We start from the raw sequence: 25,439 nt of genomic DNA, 5'->3' as shown, positions 1-25,439 counted from the left end.
AGACTTGTGCACAGCTGCCCCCAGCTTCGGTTTCACCGGCTGGGGGAAGAACGCCAATTCCCTCGCAATTGCAACAACAGTTTCTGCTAGAGCTGAAATCTGACACTTGGTTGCAAGCGAATAGAGACAATGTTACATTTGACAGAGGCTTCGCTTGGAAGCAAAACCGCCTCTATGTCCCTGACAGTTTGCGAAGGGAAATTTTGATTAGGTCTCATGATGATAAAGTGGCTGGTCATTTTGGGTTTGTCAAAACCTTACACCTGGTGCGCCGCCAATTCTGGTGGCCCACATTGAGACGTGATGTAAAAAGTTATGTTGCTTCTTGTCCTGTCTGTGCCATGTCAAAACGGAAGGGGGGCAGACCGCAAGGGCTGCTGCAGCCGGTGGCCAGCCCCTCCCGTCCTTGGGAGGAGGTTTCCATGGATTTCATTGTGGATTTGCCTCCTAGTCAGAGAAAGACTGTGATTTGGGTGGTAAAGGACTACTGTCCTAACAGCCAGGAACCACGCTGAGACAAGGAATAGGTCTCTAGTGTTTTATTACTGCTACATAACAGGAAATCCTAACAAACTGAAGAAGCGTGGGAAAAACCCAGACATATAAACCCCAAAGGTTAAGGCGGGCCCGATCTGTGTCTCTTTGAATGGATACCTAATTCCTCAGTACTACGCATGCACTTTACAGCCTGGATGGGAGCCCCCTGCTCGCCATCCTTACTCATGACAACTACTTTTCTAAGCAAGCCCATTTCATTCCATGTGCTTCCATTCCGTCTGTGCAGCAATTGGCCTGCCTTTTTCTAATCCACATCTACCGGATTCACGGGAGCCCCTCCCGCTTGATCACGGACCGCGGAACACAGTTTACTTCCCAATTTTGGAGGGCATTTTTGAAGCTGGTGGGCACCAAGCAGGCGTTGTCCACTGCATTGCATCTGGAGACTGGCGGATCTACGGAGGCTCTTAATTCGACCCTGGAGCAATTTTTGCGGGCATTCGTCAACTATCAGCAGGACAATTGGGGTGATCTGCTACCTTTTGCTGAGGTGGCTTATAACAACGCCGTCCATCAGAGCACGGGGCACACCCCTTTCCGTACTGTGTTTGGCCGGGATTTTGTTCCCATTCCTGACTTGCCTCAACCCTCCACACAGCCCTGCTCCGCTTCTGATTGGGCTGCTCAGCTGGCTGATTCGTGGCCAGTGATTCAACAGGCGTTGGCTGATGCCCAATCTGCCTATAAACTGCACGCCGATAAGCGACGAGCCCTTCAACCTGCTTTTAAAGTTGGTGATAAGGTCTACCTTTCCACCAGGTTCATTAAGTCCCCTCAGCCCTCGAGGAAGTTGGCTCCTAAGTTTGTTGGTCCTTTTCCCATTGTGGGAGTTGTGAACCCGGTCACGTTTAAACTGGATTTGCCACACAATCTGAAACGTTTACATCCTGTTTTTCATTGCAGCTTGCTCAAGCCTGTCAACCACTCCAATCATTGGCATCCGCAACCCCCACCTCCTGCTCCGATCATGATTGATGGACAGCAACATTTTGAGGTGAAGGAGGTCCTTGATTCTCGCAGACTTCATGGCACCCTGCAGTACCTCATTCAGTGGAAACACTTTCCCCACCCTGAGTGGGTGTCTGCCCGTGATGTTCAATCTCCTGTTTTAGTTAGATGCTTTCATCTAGCTTATCCTATGAAACCTGCTCCTTAATATTTTTGGGGGGGCAGTATGTCATGTTCACCATTCCGATGTTACCGTTACATCATAACGTTTCGCATGTCATTTGGCTGATGCGTGTTTCGTCTGGGAGGGGAGGAGGATTCCACCTCGTGGGATTGTTATATGTTAGCAGCTGGATTGGAATGTGTTGGGTTATCTCCTGTGTTCAAGGTTCCTTTCCCAGGACATCAGCAGAAATGGTTACCAGCACCTGGGGGGGGGGGGGAGTTTGCAAAGGCAGGGTGAGGGGAGGGATTACGTTTGAGCCGAGGGTTTTTAGTTTGTATTTGGCACGCTTTTGCTCATTCTCAGCTTTCTCTGTATTTGCATGCTATTCTTTAATAAATCAGATATCATTAAGTCCCTGCTTGTGAGTCTGAGTCTATTAGAGTAGGCAATCATTACACCCTTTCTGTATGGATGGTATTTTGAGAGAGATGGGTGGTGATAAAATTCTAAATATAAATAATGTATTTTTTTTTTTAGTTTGGTGTACTGACCAAAAAATAAAAAAAAATAAACATGACCAACTTAGGTAATATCATCTTTTTTCAAAAACACCTTACAGGTTTTACTGAGAAAAAAAGTTGCAATGAGGGAACAAACACTAGCCAGCAAATAAGTACCTTGGACAAGGTCTGCTACATGCCTGAGAGCTGGATCTGTCAGCTGGATCTGTCAAGTGTGGATCTGTCAAGTACACTGGCTAAAGGGCAGGGTAAACACCGCAGCACACGACCAGAATTATATCAATATATAATCATTATTGGTGTTTGTACTTAGCATCTATGAAACTGAAGCACCATTAAGATTCTTGGCAGTGCAGTAGTACTGCAGATGGCAAAGAGAACTGAAAACTCATCCTATAGTCTTCTGTGATGGCATCCAGGCCTCTGATTCTCTTTGGCCCAGCTCAAATGCACCACATACAAAAGCAGTTGATCATTACAAGTACAGGATAACTTTATCCAACTTCCCTACAATTTTACCTTTGTAATGATGAGGCTGCATGAGTCCTGAACTCATAATCCAGCTAATTTTTTCTCCACAAGCACAAGGGGAAAACTTTCCTGTTCACCTTTGCATTATTTTCTTCTGTGTGTGTTAGAAATATGTTAGGGAAACTTGGTTTATTCTAACTAGGATCAGAAGAAGCAATAGCTCTCTAGTCTTCTTGGCATCCTGCACAAATGGAGAAGAAACTATGTAAGATGCTGATTGTGCCCTTCAGCAACAGAAGATCTAGTTATCACGTATTATATCAAAGCATCATTAAATATGTAAACTCCAGCATAGCTTGAAGTGTTGGAGTAACTTATTGGATGGCTTTGAGCTTGTCAATATCCCAGTGGTAAACCATGGATGAGAATGACTCTAATCATTCTTAACATGAATCAACATCACTTCAGTGCTTGCTGCTTCCCCATCTGAAGTCTGAGTTAACATTTTCAGCAGGCTTCTCGGGGCAGGATAATGAACTGTGATTGCAGATGGTGCAAAATGAAAATCCTCCCAACTCTGTTCTTTAGAACAAATTAATGTCTATACATATGTCAGACTTATGCTTGCTGTTATTTGCTGTTTTCTTGCTCTTGAAGAGGCTACATTAGTCTCCAGCTTACATCAGCAACTGGAAATAGTATTAATCAAGCTCACCTCAGGATCAATCACCTCCTACTAAGGTTTAGCACTTACTCTTCCTATGTATTTCTGGTGCACTTAAAGCTTAAAGAAATCATCTGCTGCATGGACTATAGATAATCATCTACACCTGTTTCTGAGTGGGTAGGAAAGTCTTCCCCAAAAAAGTCTGCACTGAAAAGCAGCAACATTTGCTTTTATCATCCTTCACACTTAATTCTTAACAAGATGGGGGTAGGGGGAGAATGCTGTCTGGAGTCATTAGCACCGGGGGATTCTTGCCTCTCTCTATCCAGCAAAAAAGAAGAATGCAGCGATGGATTTGATCTCAGCGGGGAGGCCCAGGATAAATCTCAGGAGTCACCAGACTGGCAAATTAAGCCAGTGTCTGGACATGAACTTGAAGATGAAAAATGTTAACTATTTCCACTTCATTTTTTTCCTCTGAATGATTCCTGTATTTAGATTTGAAGTCTTCTCCATCTACCACAAAAATGGTCTGCAGCCATTGCCTGCAAATATCCCTCAACCAACCCTTCACAAATGCCACTAAAAGAAAGGAAAGAGAGAGAGAAAAATCCACAGGGCACCTTGGTGTGTGGACAGAATGAACACACACAGAGAAAAAATAGAATGGGAAAGAAAAAAACCCAGATTTTAACCACAGACATCTTTATTTGCACAAGTTGACTTATTTTTCTGCAACTCGGGAACTCTATTCTGTAACATTATTGAGTGTGGTCTGTTGAGCTGCCAAGTAAGTGAGGCTAGACTGCCAGTTGTCAGTTGCACACCATACATGCTTCTCAGTGCATCCCACATATTGGATGTGGTTTCCACTGAAGACAGGAAAGCACATTACAGCCCTCTTTAACTTGTTCTTCCACACTCTGAGTTCCTCAGTTGCATAAAACAGAGAATGAAGTAAATCAGATGCTTACTACAGAATGACTGATACTTGTGCCAAAAATAATTGGGGCAGGGGGGGAGGAAAATAAACTTTGCCCAAAATGTTTTGTGGTAATTCATAACCCACAGAAAAATGTTTAATCATTCCTGTACATCTGTCAGTTCCTAAATTGTCTGCAGTTGAAGACAAACATAATGAAAGACAGCTAGACAGAGACATGATGGAGGATGAGGCACAGACTGAGTACAGGCATCAAGAGAAAGTTCCCTGATACAAACTATAGATAAGGAAAGTCCACATCATTAGGGGAAAAATAGCTAGTCATTGCTACTTTGTTTTTCATTTTGGGGACAGCATCAATTTATGAAATCCATCTCGCTGGAAATAAGCAAGCTCACCTGGTATTTATCCGGATCTGCCCCTCCAGCCTGCGCCACAAAAAGTCCTGAGCCCTCTTCCAGCTCCATCTCGTCAAGTGACCGCTCAAGATGAACCGTCTTAAATTCTTCGCAGTCCATATAAAGAACCACGTTGTAATCCCGCACGCTGAGGGCAAAGCGAGTCCACTGATTGAGCAGGGAAGGCACGGTAAATGTGGCTGCAGCGTTGGAATTCTGAGCACCAGGCTCTGTATAGTAGAAGATGATCTGCTGTTTTCCATCTTTCACATCAGAAAGCTTCACCCCAATGTAGATGATGGACTGGGAGGCATCCGTAAGAGCAAAAAGCACCCCTGCTTTGTCTGAAGTGGGTTGAATGTGGAACAAGAGGGAGAAGTCTCTGTAAAAGGGGCTTGGGAGGTGGTACCGTGCCACTTGTCCTGCGTTGGCGTCCAGTCCAAACACATAGCCAGGACTTTTGTCTGGGCCATACACTTTGGTTATCTGGTCTGGTGGAGGGTCTCCAATCAACTCTAAGAGACCAACTTCTGTGCTGAAATTTTCTGTTAAGAAAAAAAATTGGGTAGTTTCAGAAACAACAGCACCAAATACACATTGGAAAGTCTCCTAAGAATCAGAGTGAGAAGGAGGTAATCCTGAGCCAGTTGGTATACTTGGTCCCACCACTCCTTTTGCCATGCATATAGTCTAGCTCTTTCTTAGCTATAGTTTATTTATCTCTCAAAAAGTCCTGGAGAGACCAGTTCAGAATAAATAACTTATTGCACAGGGGAAAAGGCAGGTTGCATGTGCCGTATGCAATGAAGCTAGGTCTTCAGTTGCAAATAGTTACTGGACACCCAGTATAAGTAAGTAATACAGCAAGATACATTATCAATAACATGATTTAGTGAGCTTGGTATCATAGTTCTGAAACAAATGGGATTTCCAGATGGTAACTTCTACAAGACTGCCTGCTTACACTGAAGTAATGTGGTTGTGTTGCAAATATATATTTGAATTGTAATTGCAATCTTCCATAGATGCAAGAGTTCTACACACACACACATACACACAGAGAGAGTAATATGGTCGGTCTGTCTGCCTGTCTGTCTGTCTGTCTATGTCTGTCTGTCTGTCTGTCTGTCTGTCTGTCTGTCTGTCTGTCTGTCTGTCTATCTATCTATCTATCTATCTATCTATCTATCTATCTATCTATCTATCTATGAAAAGCAATATATGTACATGCTGGCTTCACAGCATGAACAACTCTGTGCCTTTACTGAACAGTCCTATTAGTCTTCTCAGTTTATTTCATGGTTCAAATTCTCAGAAGGGCTGTTCAGATTCCCCAGATTCAAATTTCTGCATGAAACGCTGAGGTGGGCCCTGGAAAGAAACCTCCAGAATTTCAAAGGAACCCAGTGCAGAGCTTTTTAAATAAGAGAACACTTTTAGATGAGGAAAAGTGATTTCATTATCAATAAGGGTTGTTTTGCTTAGCAGTTATAACAATAAGAGCCTGTTTGGTCTAGTGGTTAAGGTGCTGGGCTAGAAACCAGGAGACTGAGAGTTCTAGTCCCGCCTTAGGCATGAAAGCCGGCTGGGTGACCCTGGGCCAGTCACTCTCTCTCAGCCCAACTCACCTCACAGGGTTGCTGTTGTGGGGAAAATAGGAGGAGGAAAGAGTATTAGGTATGTTCACCGCCTTGAGTTATTTATAAAAATAAAAAGGCGGGATAAAAATTAAATAAATAAATAAAATAAATTACATTGCAAGTATATTCCTGGGCAAGAAACCTGCCTGCCTTACCCAGACAGAGTTGCTGTTGGTTAGTAAGCACCCAAAGATACCAGCCCCAGTGGTGCTTCTTGTCCAGTCAAGTTCTTCCTGGACTCATGACGCCAGCTAATGTACCAGATACATTACCAGGAATCTCTGGCAACAGGAACTCGCCCCCTGATCACCCCCCAACTGGAGTATTGCAGTGTATTCTGCATGGAGCTGCCTTGGAAGATGACACGGAAGCTACGATTGGTCCAGAATGTGGCAGGCAGTCTACTAGCTAGAAAACTGGCTGGTGCAGTATTATACCTATTCTTACGTCACTGGTTGCCAGAAGGTCCTGGGCCCAATTCAAAGTGTTGGCCATTACCAATAAAGTCCTATAAATTGTGGGGCCAAGATGGGCCTCTTGGAAATCCCAACCCAATGAGAGATCCATAGGTCTGGAACAAGGTAACCAACCTTTTCAGTAACAGTCTCTGCATTTTGAAATAGTCTAAGTGTATTATTTCAACTCAGAAGTACACGTTGGTTGATTTTCTTTTCATTCAGAAAGTCCCTGAAGCCTCTTTATTCCAACAGGCCAATCATATCTTTTGTGGGGCAACCAGTGTTTATCATGTTACAGATTATGATACATTATATTAACTGTGTTATTTTTTTCATTTTTGCTTATTGGACATTGGCCAGAATCCTAGTGATTGGGGCACTTTATGATAACCATAAAATATAAACCAAGAAATAAACAAGTATGTCAGAAAGTGCTGAGGAGTCAGAATGAATTAAAACAATAGCTGACAAGAAACTTCAACAGTCAGTCACAAAATCAAATTCTGCTACCCTACCACACTTGGGCATTTTCCTTATATGAAGAATGTGGGAAGAGGAATACATCAATTTTTCAGATACACAGTCCTGACCTCCCAAATCACTAAAAATCTTGGATTGTTTCAGATTTGATCTGGTTTACTTCAAAGAGGACTATTTTGGCCTGGACATGTCTCAGTTCTTTCTGAATTGGCAGTTCTGGATTTGGCTGAATCAATGCAATCCCCTAGTATGACCTTAATTAAAAATACCAATATATACAGGAAACGATTTCCAGTTTCAGGCTACCAAGTCAATTGAGAACAATAATAGCCATGTTCTTACAGCATCTAACCCAATGGTTTTCCCAGTTGGCTGGGTTTGGACAAGCTTCTGAACCACAAGTCAGTAAATCGTATTTTAGCCTAGACACTAACTCAAGTATTTGATAAACTCACTGCCAAACTAAGTGCCAGCCCTCTTAATTTACCCAGGACTTCTCTGCATGCAGCACTTTGTGAACACCTTTATATCTGACAGAACATGACAACGACTTTCCCAGCCAGTATGACCAACAGGTAATGGATGACTAAAAACTCTAATACGCTTTACTAGAGAAGATAGTGTATACATCACTGAGATCTCCAATTAAAGTTCATGCAATTAACCAACATATATTTCTGTATGAATGCATATTAGGCAATTTTGAATGATACCAGTTCCTCTGAAGGGCTGAATGTTCAACACAGGACCAATTGTGATCTAATGTACACCACAGGAGGCACCTCATGTAGACAGTCTCCTAAAACAAAGCAAGTTAAGGTTTGGTCCACCCCTGGATGAGAGACCTCCATGAGTTGCTGTGAATCTGATATAAGGAAAAAGGTAGTCTATCAATGTATTAAAATGAATTAATGAAAACCAAACCTTTCATGAAATATATCCATTCAAACATAAATGCCATCCATGACTGCTGCCAGTTACTTTAAAAAACCCAGTAAATATGGATTTGCTTGTTCAAATGGTTACAAAGCTTGGAATCAGCAAGGCCTTAGAAAAAGTCATTTTTAGGAGAGATAAACAAGTCTCTTTGTTCTTCCTCTTTCTAGGCAGCAATTTACACAAAATCCAATTTATGACATTCTTCTTAAAACAATTTAGATAACTGATCCAGTGAATAGACAACCTACAGTCCCATATCCAGACTTTTAAGGTGGTAGGGGCAGGAAAGGCACACTACAATGTCTGTTTTCAGGGTGAGTGCCTACTACCTCTTGCTTATAAGTGCCCCTCTTGAGTGTGGTAGCCTAAGACAGGTTATTTAATGAGGCCCTTCTCTCCCAGATGTAATTCCAGTCAGCCTCTCTTCAAAACCATTGGTGAAAATGTCAGCATAAAAACAGATTCAAGGGAGAGAATTGTTAGGTGGAGGGAAGGGTAGGCACCCTGTTCCAGTGACCATCTTCCCCTTGCAAACAGGTCTTCTGCCCTTCTTCTCCAAGAAGTAAATCTGGAAAATGAGTTCAAAAATGGAGTTGGGAGAATTTAGGCTGTCACTTCCATCACTGGTTTGGAAGACAGACAGCAAGTCTGTGTACAGTAGCAACAAATGCAGCAGTTAAAACAACTAAACTTAATTTGGGAGAACTCTTTAACCCGGTGCTCAAAAGCAATTTCTCCCAAGCGTCAAGATGAAGCCCCTGCTTCAGTTCATCTGGCGGAGGGGAGAGGAAGTACACGGTGGATAACGGACAGCCAGAGTTTTTCAGAGGGGAAGCACCGTACTTTGAACAGTGCTTAGAAACTAACTGGAAGATACTAGAGGGAGTTTAAGTTCCAGTAAAGGACAGTTTCATATTGCAGCCTAGCATGGGTATTTTAAATAAAGTGCAGTTTCCAAGCAATGTTTAAAGACAGCTGGAACATATATTATAAGGGTATAGATAACTTCCAATTTGACCCCCAGAATTGTGTTGAATACTGCATGTCTTACTTATATTTTTATACCCTTGGAATGAAAGGACTCAGTATATCTGCGGGGTGATCAGCCTTCCAGTTTCAGCCTAGACTGCAAGATCTTCATTTCAACAAGTAGGTCAGGAAAAGCAAGAATTCAAAATCCTCACTCAGGCTGGGCTCTGTTCCACAAGAATAACATTTTACTGATTTTCAAGACTTCCATGAAATCTATCACAGACCCTGCATCTGTTGCTTGCTGGCAGTGACTAGACGCAAGGGACTAATTCACACCAACAACAGGATCTGTCCTGTTTCAGTTTGTATTATTTGGATGGGAAAAAATTCTTCCTGAACTACAACTGGAAATCCCTGCACAAAGTCTCTAGTGACTGCTAAACGCTCACACTGGAAAGCTCATCCTGAGAATACAGATTCTGCAGCGGCTGCTTCCTTTCCCCCTTCAGCCCCAAGAGAGACAAGACACAGAATGTAATTTTTATCTCTTCATTTTTTTTCCCCGGATAGAATGGGGTGAGGATTCAGAATGATTTTCTATAGAATTTGTTCTAACAATGCAGAAGAACAGTACAGCTGATGCTTAGAGCCCAAATAATTTGCATAGGTTTGGTTTAAGAAACCATGAGAATGGAAAACCGGGGTTGATAAATGAAAATTGATAAGGAAGTTGTCAGCTGAATCTACAATTCAAACATACAGATTTCCTTGAAGAATTGAAATAATCCTCTATTCATCTAGACCAGGGTTTCTCAATCAGGGTTCCTTGGAACCCTAGGGTTCCGCAAGAGGTCACTCAAGGTTCATGATTTATTTTAAAAATTATTTCAAACCTGAGCAACTTCACATTAAAGAAGTAAGTTTCATTCTTTATTTTTAGTTTAAGAACACTGTAAATGCATATATACAGGCATGAAACCAATAAAATAATTTTGTATCTTCTGGCCTGTATTTGAGCCTGAATGTGCAGGGGTTCCCAGAGGCCTGAAAAATATTTCAAGGGTTCCTCCAGGGTCAAAAGGTTGAGAAAGGCTGATCTAGACATTATTCTTGCAACCCCACAGCTACATTTAAATCAGGTTTGTAATTAGTCACTCACCATCTCTAAATGAAGAGACTGAGAATTTCTAGCAAGCTGAAAAGAGATACCAGATATACAGTAAATTTCAACCTGGCTCTGGATGGAGCAAAAACAGAAAGGGGAGGCAGAGAGGCAGTTTACTTTTAAAAATGTAGACCCACATTTATGGACTTCCTTGCATGGCAGGTTTAGATAATATATTTAATCCCTTTCCTATGGCAGCCAGGATATAATTAGCCATCAGGCTTCTCTTCTGCCCTTGAAACAGGATGAGTAACTTGGAGCCCAGGCCCTGAAATCTTTGGTTGCATTTCAAGGGCTATGTAACTGAAAATTTTGAGCTGATAAAATAAGAAAGTTATTAAATGCATGAGTTGAACTTGAAGAATAATTCTATTACAGTATGTATATTGAATTAGATTTAATTCAATAATAATAATTAGGTTTGTCAATGAAATGAAATGTAGCTTTTGTCCTGGCCCCATCTGCTATGTTCTGGACAGCAACCTGCAATGCCAAATAACATCAACTCAGCCTGCAAAAGGCTGTGCACCCACAGCCTTACAATCTGCCCCTCCCTCCTTTGCACTGAAGGGAACAGCTCCTTCCCCTCAAAACTTGGAGAATGGTATATCCACAAAGTACTTGAAATACAATCACTGTAAGGACAACAGGGGCAACCTGAAAGCCAGAAAAGTTTCTACGTTTTAAAACAACAACAAATAAAATAAAAGATTCACATGGACAGAAATGCAAGTAAGTTCTGGTTTGATAACCACTTTGTAGCCCTGTAAGGAATTAAGGAGCTAATTTTAGTTGTACCTTACATGGACATAAAATGAAAGTACGGCATATGAAGATGGCATGTCAACTTTAATTCCTAAAATATATGCATTCATTACACTGCCTGAACAGAAACCTCCTCCAGACTCAAACTCTGTTCAAATATGTTAATGAATGTGGGTGGGAAAATGACAAGGTCTTTCATTGCTTCCTACACACACACACATTCATCCTATGTGCCTATAATGCATGAATAGGGCTAAGACTGCTGCCATAAGAATGTTTTTAATAGTCTATGCAAAATTGTAACCTTCTTTTGTACTTACAGTATACTGGCATACAGCCCTTAAGCTCTTCCACAATCATATATTGAAGGCCTAAGCATGGTTACAGTTCCTATAAAGATGTCAACCCCAAACTCCTCCCCATGGCAAGTGACCTTGCCCAGCCTATACCTTTTATAAGTTATTAAAGCATGGATGGAGAACCTATGGTCCTCCAGATGGTGATGGGCTCCAACCACCTTCAGCAAAGGCAAGTTTTATGTGTAACAGCCTAATACTACGAGCTAGAGGGTAGGACCTAGCCAACCTTGGCTATCTTGAAAAAACTAAGCAGGGTTCATCGTTTCTGTCATAAGGGAAATTCCAGGACTGCAGGTGGAAGTGAAAAAAAAAAGGGGAGGAGGGGAATCCTAGAAAAAGGCAGTGGCAAACTTCCTCTATACTATACTATTGCCACACACACACACACACACACACCCCGGTTGTATCTATGTAGTCAACAGAAGCTCAACATTCAGACTTTACTTATTTATTTGCTTAGCCTAATATCTAGAAGGCCCTGGGTTCCCCACTTTTGTGTTACACTGTGAAGCTCAGGCTTCACATTTTATTCTCCCTGACACCACTTTGTATACCTGGCCAATGAAGCAATGGACATGGAAGCCCTTTATGTGATGGGCATATGGGGTGGTCAGTGGCATTCCTTGACAATGACTACTATAATACTGGAGTTTCAGACTAATGAAGGAAAAACAGTTTAGCTTTGTATTCTCTGATTACATTTGCACAACACAAATGGCCCAGCCATTTCCTCCCATCATCCATAAACTTACTTTGTGTGCCAAAAGCAGATTACACAAGACAGCTGTGACAGTCTGCCATGCAGTGGCCACTTTTCAAGCAAAGAACACTTGACAGCTATCGCTTCCCACCTTGCTTTCTGTCTTTTTCAGTTTTGTTTCTCCCTCTGGAGGGAATTGTTAAAAATGTAGAAACATCACATCAGACAGCCCAACTCCTTACTGTCCCTTTATTCAGTATCCCAGTGTAGCAAGAATGAAAATTACCAAGGATACAAAAATGGGTCACTTCAGTCTCAGAAATAAGAAGAATCATCCACCTCCCTGCTAAGTATCACTTGTGAAGGTGAAAGGTCCCCTGTGCAAGCACTGAGTCATGTCTGACCCTTTGGGGGGACACTGCTTTCGCGACATTTTCTTGGCAGACTATAGAGTGGGGTGGTTTGCCATTGCCTTCCCCAGCCGTCACCTTCCCCAGCAAGCTGGGTACTCATTTTACCAACCTCGGAAGGATGGAAGGCTGAGTTGACCTGAGCCGGCTACCCGAGAGAGAATCCAGCTTCCGCTGGGATCAAACTTACTTACTTACTTACTTTAGTATAGTTAAAAAGGTAAAGGTAAAGGTTTCCCTTGACGTAAAGTCCAGTCGTGTCCGACTCTAGGGGGCGGTGCTCATCTCCGTTTCAAAGCCTTGGAGCCGGCGTTGTCCATAGGACACTTCCGGGTCATGTGGCCAGCATGACTCACGGAACGCCGTTACCTTCCCACCGAAGCGGTACCAATTAATCTACTCACATTTGCATGTTTTCGAACTGCTTGGTGTGCAGGAGCTGGGACGAGCAACGGGAGCTCACCCCGCCGCGCGGTTTCGAACCGCCGACCTTCCGATCGACAGCTCAGCGGTTTAACCCGCAGCGCCACCACTGTAAATAAGCATATTTAATTTAGCTCCAAGTCTGTTTGAGACTAAATCTTAGGTCCCTTTGAGTTAATTAAGTGGATCACTTGCCCAGGTTAAAGTTCACATGACATCACACGCACACTGCAAGTGTGTCGTGCAAACAGTCCTTTGGCAATGGATATGTCATATGCCATTTGTTATCTTAGGGAAAATCAACATTAACTGAAACTTTGCTAAACATTTAGTGTTGGCTGTCACAATTTTCAAATCCTGCTATGATTTTTCACTTCCACGATTGTCACCCATGTGACATTAACTCATGTGACAGGGTTAAGGATTTCTTGTGTAACATGAAAAGCCTAGGTGAATGGCCACTTCACATGGTCCATCTGTCCAATATATCTGCAGAGTTGTGTCTCTCCTTCACCACTGAACTGCTCTGTTTCATGGGAGAGGACTCTGAAACTACTGTGATATCCCAAAGTACCGGCACGTTCAACAGTTCACGGCCTTTCAGCTTGAGTTCCAGGCGCTGTCCTTTCCAGGGAAGGACACAGCTGCAAGGGAGAAAGAAATCTGTAGCCTAGCAGATTTTGGCTAGGTGGGGCAGACATGAGGAGATCCATCCAATTCTCTGTTCCAATCTTAACAGTGACCTCGTATCACCTTTCTGTAACTTTATGTATAAAATAAAATAGAACCTGCTAAGCCAAGATTCTGCAGCAAGAAAGGATTCTGCACTGCACAAGGATAAAAACTGGCATGTACATGAGAACATAAATCGCAGTTAGGGGAAAGAATGTTTCTCCTATCATTCACTTTTCCACCCACAATCTCTTTCTCATGTGCATAATTATTAGTCACCCTGAACTCAACTTTTTTCCTAGCTGCCCTTTCCCTAAGTTGAGCAACATATGCTGCTTTATGACAAATTTTAGTAGCAACAGTTTGTTGGATTTGAGGAAACATTGTGCCGAAGGGAGACAACTTCCTGATGACACAAAGATGACATACTATACAAATGCAACCGAGAAAAATAATAGCCTTAACATATGTATTTTGAAGAGAAATATTTTATGGAAGAGTTCGGTTGATGGATTGCTACTTACACCTTTCATTATTTTTTTAAACTGGCAAATATATCTCAGTTCACCCTAAAATGCTTATTTTATAGTCCTATATATCAATTCCAATAAAAGTGTCAAATAAAATAGGCCCTCTGTAATGCTGCACAAAGAAAACAGGGATAGATAAAATCTGACCCCTCACCCCGGGTAATTCCATAATGGCTTAATATTTGGTCAATCGCTGAAACGAAAAACAGTTTTTACTCAAGGAAGATGCAGCCTGCCTCGTAAGGCATATCTGCAATCACTGCTTTCCCAGGATATCTCCTGCGGCATCTTGTGCCATCCTGCGTCTTCACAATGTCCTTGATGAGGGTTTCAATTTGTGATTCTCCCAAAGTCAAAGGCCTCCACCAGCACTTCCTTTTCACTTGGCCCTTCACTGCTCCAGTAAGTCAGCCTTGCCCCAGGCTCATGACTTTCATCGGTGTTGGTTTACTACCATATATAAGCAACTGGCATCCTACGGGTTTGCATTTGGTCCGGTCTGCAGCTGACTTACCTCCCCCGCACCCGCAAATTTGTTGCCAGCCTGTTTAACTTTGGGAACAACTGGGGAGACGCAACAGTGCCCTGACTGGCAGGCACATGAGGTGATCCCAATGGGATGAAGAGCGATGCTGTATGGGTGTTGTGGTGCCCACTAAAATGTATATGGGTCTGTGAATAAGATAACTGATAGATAATCCATGGATGTTTGAACATGCAGAGAGGTTTGAGGAGGCTCATATGTATTAGAGTGACAGTTAAAGGAAGCGCAACTAATCATAAATGCTTCTACAGTTGTTCCATCTTTTCCTCATTAAGGATCCTTGTAAAATTCTGGAATGAATGAATGGAGATCCTGGCTGTGCATCCTGCCCTCACACTGCATCTTTACCAGGCATGCATAGCAAAGATCATTAAGGGCTGATATCCATACAACTCAGCCTGCCAGAGCGCATCAGCCATAATTGGCAGCTTTCCCCCACAGATCTTACCCCTCATTTGTACCCCACAAACAGCCCACCAACCAGAGAACTAGGCAGAGTGCCCTGTTCACTGGTGGATTTTTTTTTAAATAGTGGCTGTTGATCTTTCACTGCCTGGATTTTTATTTTTATATCAACCTATGAACCCACACTCCCATAATTGTCCTGCTGCAAGATGAAGAGCAGAGGGAGAAAATTACATCACAGTTTGTGCACATGTGACTGTCATGCGTCTGGAGTGTGCACTGTGCCTTTTGTCCAGCAGAGGGCCCTCTTCATGTCCTTGAATACTCAATATGTGTCAACTTCAAGCTCCATTCTCTCCCCTTTTTCTCCACTGGGCACTCATTTTGAGAGAACATGACCTCTCAAGCTGATTTGTATCACTGATAAGGGAAAGTGAAAATTGTGCTGAGCCTTGCTCTTCAGACCAGTTGGCATGTTCATTTGATGCATCCACCTCTAGTTGCTCTTTGATTACCTTTTTCTGGCCAAGGGCCTGGGGAGGGAAGTTTTCCATGCATGCATGCAACTTGAGCAGGTGAAGACCAAGTTCTATACACTCCTGAGAGAACATGGTGGGCAGCCACTTCCTCTCATTCCTCACAAGTATCCTGCTATGTAGTGGGTTTGGGTGGCTAAAGGTAGTTAGGCCTTACTTTTCTCAACCTGTTGTCTATCTATACGTGCCCTGGTAGTATGCTTTTTGGCTGTAGAACTCCCTGGAAAGTGGTGATTCAGTCCTTGAGAACCTTTCAAAGCTGAAGTATCTTTTGAACGGTTTCATGACATTGCCATGACAACACACAGGAGATATTATGTGCTCACAAAGTGTTGCTGTACTGGTTGGGGACTTCAGATCCACTTACTTTGCACAAACTCAACAGGAAAACTCTCAGACTGGTTTAAACAGTGCTGACTGCTTGAATCTTAGTGTACTTCATGCTTGGAGCACACTGACTATTATCTGGCATCCAACAGAGCTTCTTTGTGCCTGCACTAAAAAGTACAGGAACTAAAGCTGGTACCGTGGATTCTTGCTTATCTGGGTAAAATCCAGCCATGTACTTGGACATGAACTCCATAAATCATGTGCTGGGGCCCAAAAGAACATGTGGCTTTATTCCACAATGTGGTCTGGACCATTCCTTGTGCCTTCCACCTGAAGGTGTCCCTCCCACCTTCACAGGCACTTCCTCATGCATGCCTGGGAATACCATGGGGCAGCCTGTCCCTTAAGGCACTTGTGGGCACTGTGGCCAATGGGTTCCCTGACCAGGGATGACAATAGCTGCTTCCTGCTTGAGGCCATGGAACCTCTCCATGGTTCCTCCTCAGCCCTAGTTTCCCCGTGCATGGTCAGACTGGATACACCAAGTTGTTCTCTTTCCTTCTCCTTTGTGACCAGTGGTGTGGAGGCATCCTGTGTGGGTAGCAGAGAATGTGGAACATGTTGCAATTTGTGTAGGGCTTCCCTTCTCTGCTGCTGTTGGGTCCATGATCCCACTAGGAAATGTGTTGGTGTAAAATGGACAACTATAGAAATAAATAAATAAATAAATGTGGAAGTGTCACCAACTGTAGCAATAGTGGCCAATGCCAGCACCATTAATATTCATTCCATTTGTATCACAACAGTCATGGTGACTGGGGCTGCGGTGTTCCTGGGTTAGGCTGATGGACTACAGAATACCTTGACATTGCCCTGGTATAGCATATTCCACAGGAATTGACTGCGGAAGTGGTGTGCAGTTCTAGCAAGGGCTAGATCTGCTCCTGTATAAGCTGCCTGCCATGTTCCTTTGTGGGCTAATAACTGTGGACTGGGGAAGGAAGACTAAGCTCTACGCCCAAATACAGCCACAAAATACACTTCAACGTTCAATTTATAATCTTACACAAATTTATGCAGGAATCATCTGCAATGAACAGAAGGTATAATGAATGACCATTTGAGCAAGCAGGCCTTAATATTATGCACAAGAAACACTGAAAAAGTTGATTATGATTACCCTGAACCCACATCCACACTACTGCTCCCTTGCTAGCCCCTCCTAATATTATAAATTCCATTCCTCCCCTCCCTGGGAAAGCTGCCTCAATCAGCATTCTATGCTTCCCAATTTAATTGTGCATTTTTGTTTTGGAAAATGAAATATTCATAAAGAACATCACGTTTCTCAAGAGGCAGGCTGGTCACTTCTTACCCAGTAATAATTCACTTAGCAGCACCAGCAGAACCTTGGGACATTTATGTGCTGACCCCCACAATAAATTATTATATTTCTGGCATTATTCTTCATCTCTTCTCAATCACCCACACCACTGGTGACTTTTTCCCCCCCAGTGGTGTCCATTCTTCAAGCTAGAGCCAACTGGTGCAAAAAAACTTCTCTATTTTTTAAAAATTATACTCTAAATATTATAATTATTATTCTCCATTACATGTATTTTAGGCATATTTTAAAACACCCTTAAAAAAGTAAAATTATATCAAAACCTGACACAATTACAAGGTAAAGAGTATCCAGGGACTGGGCTGGAGGTAGGAAATAAATCAAAAATATAAATCAACACGTGTCTCAAATTGAAAAGCCAGAGTTGGTTACTGTGCTAAATGATTCTGCAGAGAGAAATGCAACAATCAAAAAAGCAACCCTAATTCACAGTGATCTTAACATTCAGTACCAGAATCAAAACAAGTAAGAGAGAAATAAAATTGTGATGCCTTTTCTCAAGAATGTTACTGCACATATAAGAATAAGTTCTCCACAACTGTAAAGCACTTGTGAATTGGGAGGTTGGGGTATCGTTTTTACCCATAGTGGTAATCAAATCAAGGGTTTGTATGAAAATTTTAAATTGGCAGCTAATTTGCAGTGATTCTCACTATGGTTAGATAATATAGAAAAAGGTTGAAAAAGGTCATTATCAACACTCCTCATATTCTGCAATAAAATGCCACCACAAAAAAGATTCTACTTTCATTAAACAGGATCATGATCTTGAAGCAAATTTTCTCTCCGGTTATGCCATCTTTTGCAGAACCACCCTGCACCTTTTGAGAGAAATATTAACTACACCATCTAAAGTCAATGATTCATTAACAAACAAACAGACCCAATCTTGTGTACATTTGCATTTTAGTGTACCCACAAGCTTTACAGTCTGCAAAAGACATCAGCCTAACAAGCACAAAAAAGCTTGGCCAGTAAAACCCAGACATGTGGTGAATGTTTAGATAAAAGCTGGTGAAGCTGGGGAAACCTGGGTATCAACAAAAAACATTCTCTTCCTCCTGAAATTAAGATGGTGAACACTGAACCAGTTTTTCCCTTTCAAATGAACAAACAAATCCTAATTCTTTCACGTCTATAAAAGGTTGCCAGTTGGCCTTTGCAGATGTTATGTTTGGATGCATAGGATCCTCAAAGCTAAACAGAAAAGCAGCTTCTAAGAAAGTAGATAAAATGTGCAGTCCACAATCTTTCACTCCCACGCTGACGTAAGTATCATAAACAGAGGCTGTCAGACCTACAGCCCACAGGAAAGAGCAAAGGGACACCCTACATCACTCCAGGACTGCCTTCCCCTCTGACCCCAGACCAGGGCCTGTACTGTGAACAAAGATAACCCTTGTTAGCTATGACTCACCCTCCACCACAAGGGAGATTAATGGCTCCTAAAAGATGCGCAATCCAAAGAGATTGCCAGATGTTTGTTCCTTTTTATATACCCCCCACCCAAAATAGAGTTCCCAAAGTCGCCAGCTATCTTCCTAATAATGCCTGCCAGTATTCAGCTACCCTACAGACAACTTTGGAGCAAAGGTCAACTCACATGACCGCCTTGACCCTTATATTGTGTGAGAACTTTGGGAGAGCTAATTTCTCTCTCCCCGTTGGCCAAGACTCCCCTGGGTCTCAAGCAGAGACTCTCCCCAACTGTAATGCCTGTGGAGCTCCTTTAAATTGGAAATTCAATTCAACTCGGAACCTCCTTCATGCACAGTATGTATCGTAAAGCCTCTCGTTATGCATGCTAATGCAATCTGATGCATCATATTGAATTTTAAAACTTCAGCCAAATAAACAAAGTAGAGTAGATAACATAAAGAAAGAGAAAACGCAACATAAGAAGGATCTTAAATGAGGACAATTTTGTTTGGCACCTAAAGCTATAAATGACAGCACCAGAATAGCTATTACTCCAACTCTGTATGTGATTAAATGGGTTATAGTCCATGAAGATGTATGATGTACTAAATATGTTAGTCTTTAAGATGTCACAAGATTCTTCCTTATATTAAAAGAGAACTTCCTCACATCAAAGGATCTGTCCAACTTTTAATGTCATTACATTGTCACCAGATGTAATTTGTGAATTGTAAAGTTCTGAGTTCTAATTCCTATAATCCTTCATCACTGCTCAGGATTGATGGGGGCACAGTTCAAATCATCTGGACGGCACCAAGTTGCCTAGCAACATCTCACAAGTATTCAGGCATCTCACTCAGACTTTTTACTGTTCCTGCCCATGAAGAGGAATATAAAGATGTGCAATTTATTTCTAACTACAGTTTATGAAAGTAGTTTATTTTACAATAATCCGGAGAGTTCCTTCTAGTTCTGTTCCACAGCTCTGAGGCCTAGATCGAAAGTTAGTAAAATTTTCCAGGAAGTCAGAAATTAAGAATCTTTAAATAGCTTTGAAAGCCCAAGAGTCACAGGAGCAAAAGAACTCACTCTTCCCTATGCTGTTCTAGCCTTAGAAACCCAGTCCATGCTTGGATCACTTCCCAAGCCTCTGCAAAGCCCTTCTGATTCCAGTGCAATCAAGCATGGTGAGAAAATCTGTGATGAGGGAAGCCAAGTAACCAAGAGGGAGTTTCCTTGGGATGTATCGCGTTCAGTGCAATGTCTTCTGAGTCAGGTTCCATTAATGGACACGTGGGCGATCCACAGCCCACCTGCCACCCTTGGCTACTGTCCCCGTGTCTTTCGGGGCTCCAGGATACCTGGTCCTTTCCCCCTACTGACCTGCTGGTAGGAAAAGGATGGCTATCCTCAGGCTGTTTTCAGCAGATCCAAAGTACCAATACTGGTAAAAAAAAAATTGAAGGGTAGGGAGGAAGCTTTCTCCTCCTCTCACTGATTCTCCCAGTGCAACTGAGTGGCTCTTTCCCCCAATAACAGCAGTGATCTTCAGCAGGAATGGTGGGGAAGAGGAAGCTTTAACCCCATTCTTTCTCCACCTGGAAGGATTTCAGGTGTGTGTTGTCACTGGATCAGTCTCTCTGAGTTTCCTCTCTTCTCCTTGCCATTAATCTACCTCCTGACCAGAATAACTTCCTCCCTACCCTTAAACTTAAGAAAACTTAAACTTCACTCCCTGGTGAGCCCAAAACAGCTGTGCATATAAGTGCATGCACACTGGACAGTTTGCAGATAGACTCCATAAAAGGATTTTATTTGCAAGGCCATTGCCTTTAGCAGATGTAGGCAACGTATTACCCACAATGCAGATTCTCATAGATGTTTAGTTTGCCACCCAGTTCTGGCTTTATCCCCCCCGCCTTTTTTAAAAAAAAATCTTTTTAGTCTTTACCATCATCTTTATTTACAGGAGTGTATCTGGCCACAAAATAAACTCCATAGTCTTAGTGGTGAGTCCACTAAGTCTCTTAGTGGTGCTCCCTGCAAGTCTAGTCTTCTACCTAGTGCTGCCTGGGGAGAGGCAAGACCAGGAGGCATGGCTGGGGGTTCAAGAAGGTGGCGGAGGATCGTCCTTACCAGTTTATCTTCAGGTAACTTTTTATTGTCCAACCGGCCTGGGCACACCTGCTTATACACTCAAATTTTCAGATACACCCCTGGCATGTAACATACATGCCTTCCCTGGTCTACAGAAATTTAACAGCTACATCCTGTGTTCTTGCTTTGCATTTTTAATGCTGGTAAACAAATAAGATCAGATAACTCTTCTTTAAATCTGCTCAAGAGCTTTGTACTTATTTCAACTACTGCAACTATCCATCATTTTTATTTCCCATGCAAGTCTGAAACAAACGGTTCTGTAAACCTAAATACAGTATTTTCCTTGGGCTGAGAAAGAGCAACTTACCCAAAGTCACCCAGAGAGTTTCTGTGGCTGAGGACAGACTTGAACCTGAGTCTCCCCTGTGCCAGTCCACCACCTTAAGGACTTCACCACCCTGGCTCTTTATACAGTCACTGTATACCTCTTCTTATATCAAGAAAAGATATTTCAAAACAAAAACACTAAAGAGCAATGCTAACTTGGGGGGGGGGGCTTCAAACCAGTGTTGACTCCTAGTGACTGCCTGGACTAGTCCCTGCAGTGCTCTTGCCAAGGTTTCCCGGAAGTGGTTTGCCCTTGCCTCTTTCCTAGGGCTGAGAGACAGAGACTGGCCCAAGTCACCCAGTTGGCTTTGTGCCTGATCCCAGACTAGAACTCAGAGTCTCCCGGTTTCTAGCCTGATGGCTTGGCCACTACACCAAACTGACTCCACTGCTAACATACAGAATGTAATATGGAAAAATGCAACAATAAAAAACCTGTAAAACACAATTGTATTATATGCACACAGTTGATTTAAGCAAAGTAATTAAATTAAGGTGCTCCTATCTCCAATAAGCACAGCAAGCATATGCCAGGGATCCATCTTACTTGTATGAAAGGCACGGCATTTTCTCACGAAGCACTTGGCAACTGAGACAGAGTGTGTATTGCTGTTATTTTTTAAAGAATTAGTGACTGAACAAATGGCACAAAATATAATGGTTTTATTTGTTAAGACCCTGATGCATCTGTAGCAACGATGGCAGGAGGTGGGAAGAGAACAAGAACACTGGATCCACCAGGCAATCACGTTGCTCTTAATGAAACAGACTGCACAAACAGGATTCACGTCCAGACTTGACCAAAGAGGTTTTTTTTCCCCTGGTGCTGCTGACTAGCTGGCTACAATAGCGTATTATGCTATATCTTCTTGACAGCTGTAAAAATTACAAGGCATGAATGCCAGCAAGTTTGAAGCATGATGCAAATGCTTTGTCCTGAATTGGTGTCATTAAAAGAAAGAAAAAGAGTGAAAGTGCCAGATGTTCTAAATTACTACGGTGTGGAAGCTCCTGATAGGAAGAAGAGCATCCATTTGTACTTATGCATTGGTGGAAATGCTATACTGAATGGATGTCAATTGACACTGCAGTCCTGTACGGTATGTGGATTTGGTATCCACCTAAATTCTAGAATAACTGAGTGTTCTAAAATGTTCTGTGCAAATCTAGCCTTTCAAAAGGATAGTGCTGGCTGTGGGCTCATGCCTCAAAGGGCAGAGGGAAGCCCTTTCCTGCTTAATTCTTTTGCTGTAGTTGCAGTACAGTGTTATTCCTACTAGTTGATTGACAACTGAAGAGGTCCAGGAGGGTAGCTGCCAGGTGAGCAGATACATCTGAAGGACAGTTAGTTTTCCATCAGAATATTAAAAGGGGAGGAAAAATTGTTCACCAAATCTGCATAACATTATCTGCACCTGCTCAAAACATGTAGTTTAAGCAAAGGAGCATTTGTAGACCAACTGGTCCCTCAGTCCAAATCAGTCGTAAAGATGCCAATACTGAAAGGGCAAAACAAGTAGTCACGTTCCCACATGAATGATGTTTCAAATTAATGCAGCCGCAATAGGTTACTTTGGCAAGCAATAGCACAGTGTCAAAGTGGGGTATTGGTGCCCTTTCAGTGGCCCATAGCGAACAAGATTTCTCTTGTGGCTTATAGATGTCAGAACCACTACAAATGAGCAGAAAGCTTCACTCCTAGTTCCTAGGGTATGTTCCAAGGCCTTTCAATGCGAAGATGACCCAAGCCTAGGAAAGTGGTGACAACTGACTTAATATATTTCAGATAATAAATTACTTGCTAAGAAAAGAGTTATGGGATGAAGAGCAATTAAACCTCCACACAATTTAAAATATTTTATCCGAAAAGGAAATTGAGAAAGGGTCTGCTAGAGCTGCTGTTTCTGGGGTCAAAAAGTGACTTAAGGAGAGGCAGGATTTGTCTGTGTGGATTTATTTTTTAAGAGGAGAGACAGAACATTATCTCTCCACTTAGCGCTCTCAAATGATCTCTGTGCAGGGCTAGAATCCACAGTGGCACTGCAGATAGGCTCCATTTTTAAAAAAAAGAACAAGGTGCCCCTTTTAATTTCCCCATTATAATACCTTTCTCTACCGTCTAACGTGCAGGCAAGTAGCAAGTATTTCAGACAGAAAAGTGGTTCTGTTGAAAAATTAAAGACCAGTAAGTAATTATATTCCTAATTTATGAAGGCTCAAAGTCTGCCTTGACTTTGGAAACTGGGATAAACTGCTATCTTGGGGTTTATGTTTTATTCCTTTAAGTTTTAATTTTAATTTTTTGTTGTTATTTATGTCTGATTTTTTTTACTATTGTGATATGGTTTTAATTGTTATTTTGCTTGTAAGCCACCCAGAGTCACTTTTTATATATACATTTGCTAACTAAATAAATAAAGGGAACCTTGGCCAATTTGTGACACCCCCCCCCCCCGATGTTATGGGCTTAGACTTGGGAAAAACAAGTTTCACCAGATCTTGCCCTGCTTCCCTGTCTTTAGCTTACAAGTAGTCCTTGTTTAACAGCTATTCGTTTAGTGACAGTTTGGATTTAAGACAATGCTGTAAAAATCAATTTATGACCGGTTCTCACACTTATGACTATTGCAGCATCCCTGCAGTCATATGATCACGATTTGGGCGCTTGGCAACCTGTTCGCCTTTATGACCATCACAGCATCTCATGGTGATGTGTTTGCCATTTTCGACCTTCCCAGCTGGCTTCTGGCAAGCAAAAACAATGGGGAACCACATGATTTGCTTAATGACCATGCGGTTTGCTTAACACCTCCAGTGATTCACTTAACAACCGCTGCAAAAAGGGTCATAAAATCAGGTTGGATTTGTTTAGCGACTGAAATTCCGGTCCCAATTGTGGTAGTTAAGCGAGGACTACCTGTATTTGGACAGAATTAATGGCTGAGTCTGACTTAAGATGGATCATGCCAGCAGTTCCACCACCATTCAAATGTATGGAAAGTTTCAAGTCTGCTGGTTCAACTAATAATTGTTAGATAATTTGGTAGCCTTTAGATGTTTTGCACTACAGTTCCTGGAACTCTTGACTATTGTGCATGCTGGAAGGGACTTTGAAAAGATGTAGTCTAAAACCTGTAGAAGAGACCAAACTGTCTACCCTTGACATAGTGTGCAACCCTCTAAGCAGGGTTGACCCCATTTCTCTCTTCCATACAACATACCCTAACATGCTGTCGCTGCCACAGATGCTGAGGCATAAGGGGCAACAGCTGCTTTATTTTTCCACCAAAGACTGTGATGAACGTCTTTGCTCCTTTGTGCCCTATTTCATCAACATGTTAATCCCATGAACTAAAATGAACCTAAGCTCACAAAGTACATTTTGACCCTACCCTGCAACCTTTGGAAGTTAACGATCCACAAACAAACCAACGAAAAGGAAACATTTTGTCACAATGCAGCAAGTCAAGAAGAGCAGAGTAACTATCAATGAAGCGGCTTTAAATTCTACCCAAAATTTTATTCTGCACAGTATCTAGGAGGAAAACAAGCTCTTCAGAAAGTTAATACTGCATAGTGATGGGAAATATAGGAGCTTCAGTGCATTGAAGGGGAAGCTAAAGCCACTGTAATGGAACAATAAATGCTATATTTATTAAAAGCTGGAAAGAGCTCTGCATTGCATTTCCCGATGCCTCTCTCTAGACCTGTGTTTCTCAACCTTAGCCATTTTAAGATGTATGGACTTCAACTCCCAGAATTCTAGGAGTTGAAGTCCAACATCTTAAAATGGCTAAGGTTGAAAAACACTGTTCCAGGCACTTTAAAACCAGAAGAGGCAGCCAAGGTTTTGCCTGCTGTGATCTCAGTAGGCAGCACAGGCAATTAGAGCAGCCATTTCCAGGTTGGCAACCTCCAGATGTTTTGGGACTAAAACTCTCAGAAACCCCATAGAAGCCCAGATGCATGCCCCAAACATATGGGACCAGGTCATGAAAGCCTGAGCTTCAATGGTCCTGTATGAGCCTCTTTTCAGCTGGAAAAAGCAGCCCTGCTTTACTCCAGCCATTCTCTCTAAGCTTTGAAAGGAGGTGTAGAAGGAGGCACAGAGGCACAGAGGGGAGCTTG

At 42.3% G+C, this 25,439-nt stretch overlaps 1 protein-coding gene across 4 annotated transcripts in view; it reads right to left on the bottom strand.

Annotated features, from left to right (window-relative positions):
• The window catches only part of COL18A1 (collagen type XVIII alpha 1 chain), a 185,130-nt gene that overhangs the window by 63,116 nt on the left and 96,575 nt on the right, over window positions 1–25,439 (bottom strand). For all 4 annotated transcript variants that reach the window (XM_063289150.1, XM_063289147.1, XM_063289149.1 and 1 more), the window contains one exon: window positions 4,673–5,217. In XM_063289150.1, coding sequence (XP_063145220.1) covers window positions 4,673–5,217 — 545 coding nt within the window. The remainder of the gene's footprint in view (window positions 1–4,672; window positions 5,218–25,439) is intronic.

Source organism: Candoia aspera, chromosome 1, assembly GCF_035149785.1.
Source record: "Candoia aspera isolate rCanAsp1 chromosome 1, rCanAsp1.hap2, whole genome shotgun sequence".
Lineage (NCBI taxonomy): Eukaryota > Metazoa > Chordata > Lepidosauria > Squamata > Boidae > Candoia > Candoia aspera.
The sequence above is the reverse complement of the archived record's forward strand: the minus strand, read 5'-3'. Positions and strand labels throughout refer to the sequence as shown.